Below are 3,493 nucleotides of genomic sequence, written 5' to 3'. Positions count from 1 at the left end.
TTTTTTAATTTAATGAAATGATGAATTTTTTTTTTAAAAATGTGTTATTTATTTTTTTATAAAAAAAATTAATACTTTTCAAAAGCCTCAAATTTTTTTTTTTTCCCTAAAGCTCCCAAACTGGTTAGGCCGGCTCTACCCACATTAGGGTTTTCTGCGCATCCTTGCACCGTGGCCGCCCCTTCTTCCTTTCATCGTCGGCGCCTCTGTTTCTCCTCATCATCGCTGATCGCCCCATCTCTTTCCTCACCCATCATCGCAACAGCTCGATTTTCTTCCTAAACAGCAGCCACGAAGGCTACTGTTTGAAATGAAAGGGGGAAGGAGACCAATGCCATGGCCGAGAAGAGATGAGAGAGAGAGTGAGAAGAGATGCGAGACTAGGGGGGTCGGATCTGGTTCTGCCATGGCCGAGAATAGAGGAAAGAGAGATAGAGAGAGTGAAAAGAGATGCGAGACTAGGGGGGTCAGATCTGGTTCTGCCATGGCTAGAAGAGAGGAAAGAGAGATAGAGAGAGTGAGAAGAGATGCGAGACTGGGGGGGTCGGATCTGGTTCTGCCATGGCGAGAAGAGAGGAGAGAGAGACAGAGAGTGAGAAGAGATGCGAGACTGTTGGAGGGGGGCGCTGTGTGCGTTTTCCGTTTTTTGGTTTTTCCTGTGTGTTTTCACAAAAAAAAGCCCAAAACAACAAAATATTGTTTTGGATTTTCTTTACAAATTTTTTCTTTGTTTTTGAAAATGCGTATTTGAAAATAGAAAAGAGAACGTATTTTCAGTGTTTGAAAAACTGAAAACTCAAAACAGGTTGAAAACAGTAAAAAGAACAGGGTCTATGTAATACCCTGAGAGCCCAGAAAAGTTAGTATATATCGAGGATAGTGTAAGAAAAGAAACAACACCAGCTAGATACCTTTTGGGCTGAATGTTGGCAAAGAACTCCCAAGTTAAGTATGCTTGACTTGGGGTAATCCAGGGATGGGTGACCCCCCTGGGAAGTTCGCGTAGGCCCATCAGGATAAGTTATTCCGGTCCTTCCTATCGCTCGAACGGGATATTACAGTCTAAACCTCTCAAGAAATCAGATTTTTATTTTAAGCTTTATTCAGACGTTTGAAAAAAAACCCCTCAAACGTTTGAAACTCTTCAAAAACTTATCTTCTTTTGAAAGACTTAACTCAAACGTTCAAAGTGAACCCCTCAACCCTCTAAATCTCTTTAGAAACTCATCTCTTCTTTTGGATGTGTGAATGCCCAAGGTCAATCATGTAGGCAGTGGAGAATATCTTCACAAGGATGCTAGCTGGCAACCAACACATATCATAGAAGTAGAGGTATTTTTGTCGCTCGGAGTTGATTTGTAAGTAATTAATCATGTATAATTATCTGGTTGAACGATCTCCAGAGATGGTTAATTAATTCTCTAGCAAAGAACCATTTCTAGACTCCAAACAACTCACCCCAGAGTAAGAAGGTTCACTATTAATCTAGAAGGTTCTTCCGTGAACCATATTCTAGAGATGGTTAATACCTTTTTCCCTTTTTTTTGTTTCTATTTTTTTCTTTGTTCTTGGATTTTTTGGGTATTGATTCTCTGTGTTCAAATCTAAAATAAAATTTAATAAACATCAAATATATTTTTAGTTAAGGGTGAGATAAACAAAAGAACAAGATAAATTAATCAACTAATTAATTAATGAATAAACCTTTATTCAACCACTAATTTGAATGCTTTAGAACATATTATAACTTAACACAACTGATATTTCTAAATTATAACATTATTTATTATTATCATCAAATTTTAAAACTCAAATTTAACATTAAAATAAGTAAAATATAGAAACTCATATTTTATATTTAAGAACACAAATTCTTTTGTTTAATCATCCATATAAATTTAAGAAATAAAAAATAAAATGGCTTCTCTCGTTGAGTCACTGCAAACAGTTCAGATTATACCAGTAAGAAACAATGAAGCCGAAAACTGACAGCAAAGCAGACCCAAATTTATTAACAGCCAGCTATGGTCGGACAACTTGTATCGGCTGCTGGTTCTGCATCTTCTGAAGGTTCACCGGCGAGCACGACCGGGCCGTTTCTCCGGCGAGCGGCACGATCGGCAGGTTGTTGCAGTTGCATATCTCGATCATGAAGCCATCCGGGTCATGGAAGAAGAGTTGATCCATGTAAATTCCAGCTTCCTCTACCCGCTGCCTCACGTACTCGATTTCCATTTCCACCAGCTTCTTCTCAACTGTTGCCATGCTCTCACACTATAAAACCAAGATTCAAGTGATCTTCTTACGCTCAATACTGTGAAAAACACACACATCCTTTCTGATATATCCAGGGGCGGATCTAGGGGGAGGCATGGGCTGCAGCCGTGCCCGCTCCAGCTCTCCCCCAAATCTGTTTTGGATCATTGGAGGCTGAAATAGCTTCTGAATCTGGGGGCCAGCCCTCCCCTGATCCATCATTGGATCCGCCCTGAATATATCACGGGTTAATAACGTGACAAAATAATTTCTCTTTTTGGTATATACTCGTTCCCTATGGAAAAGTTTAGCTGAAGTGAGGGGTTGAAGTGATGGGCTAGCAGCATGAAATGTCAAAATTGCCCTCAAATTGTTTTTTACAATCATATTGATTTTGAAATCTAATGTGAGGCAGTTTTGACATTTTATATATGGCATCGGCTCGTCACTCTAGCCCTTTGCTTCGTCTATTTTATCATTAATCAATTCCATATGAAAAGATCTTTGAGAAATATTTTCCCCAATAGTTAATTTTTCATAACTAAAAAGATGAATTAAAGAAAATATATACCTGGAAAGAAATGTGACTATCCTTGGGATTGATTTCAGTTTTCTTGGTTGGCATTTTGTTTGGATCTTCTGACTGCAGTAGATGTACTCCAATTCCATAACCGAAAAGCCTACACGAATCAAGAAACAAACAAATATACATATTTGCATAGATCTAAATCACAATATATTTTAGCCATGAAAAGAGGATCTATATATCAAAGTTCTTTTTTTATGTATTAATTACCAAGCTCCATCAAAGTTAAATGAGCCAGGCCTCCTCACTGGAGCGAACCCTAGAACATTCCTGTAAAAATCAATTGATCTCTCCACAGACTTACAAACAAGTGAGATGTGATTCAGAGAACTCAAATGAAGGGGGTTTGCCATGTCCTCCTCCATCTTTCAATTTTGAGAGCGATGAAGCAATTGAGCTGCGACGCCAAGCATTTAAAACATGGTGGCCTATGAAAGGTGTTTTTTATGTGGAGATGATGAAAGAGAGATCAGGTCGCCAAGCTATTCACTATAGGCCGCATATGACCGAAGGCAACTAGCAGCTTAGTGTATATAGAACAACTCAGTGCCCTTCATGCTTGCCACTTGTGCTCTCCACTCCACGTGTCGAATCAACGACACATTGTCACACAAGTTGCTTGAGGTAGGTGGTTTTGCTCACCCTGTATTC

General features: G+C 39.0%; 1 protein-coding gene across 1 annotated transcript; it reads right to left on the bottom strand.

The window, feature by feature from the left end:
* Positions 1–1,906: 1,906 nt before the first annotated feature.
* LOC127790693 (glyoxylase I 4-like) lies at positions 1,907–3,207 on the bottom strand. The gene is made up of 3 exons (XM_052320304.1): positions 3,053–3,207; positions 2,828–2,936; positions 1,907–2,274 (listed from the first exon to the last, which is right to left on the bottom strand). Exons 1-3 carry the CDS (start codon positions 3,205–3,207, stop codon positions 2,023–2,025), a joined length of 516 nt encoding a protein of 171 aa, XP_052176264.1. The 3' UTR covers positions 1,907–2,022.
* Positions 3,208–3,493: the final 286 nt, after the last annotated feature.

Source organism: Diospyros lotus, chromosome 14 (genome assembly GCF_014633365.1).
Source record: "Diospyros lotus cultivar Yz01 chromosome 14, ASM1463336v1, whole genome shotgun sequence".
In the NCBI taxonomy this organism is placed as follows: domain Eukaryota; kingdom Viridiplantae; phylum Streptophyta; class Magnoliopsida; order Ericales; family Ebenaceae; genus Diospyros; species Diospyros lotus.
This window is presented reverse-complemented; position numbering and strand designations above follow the sequence as displayed.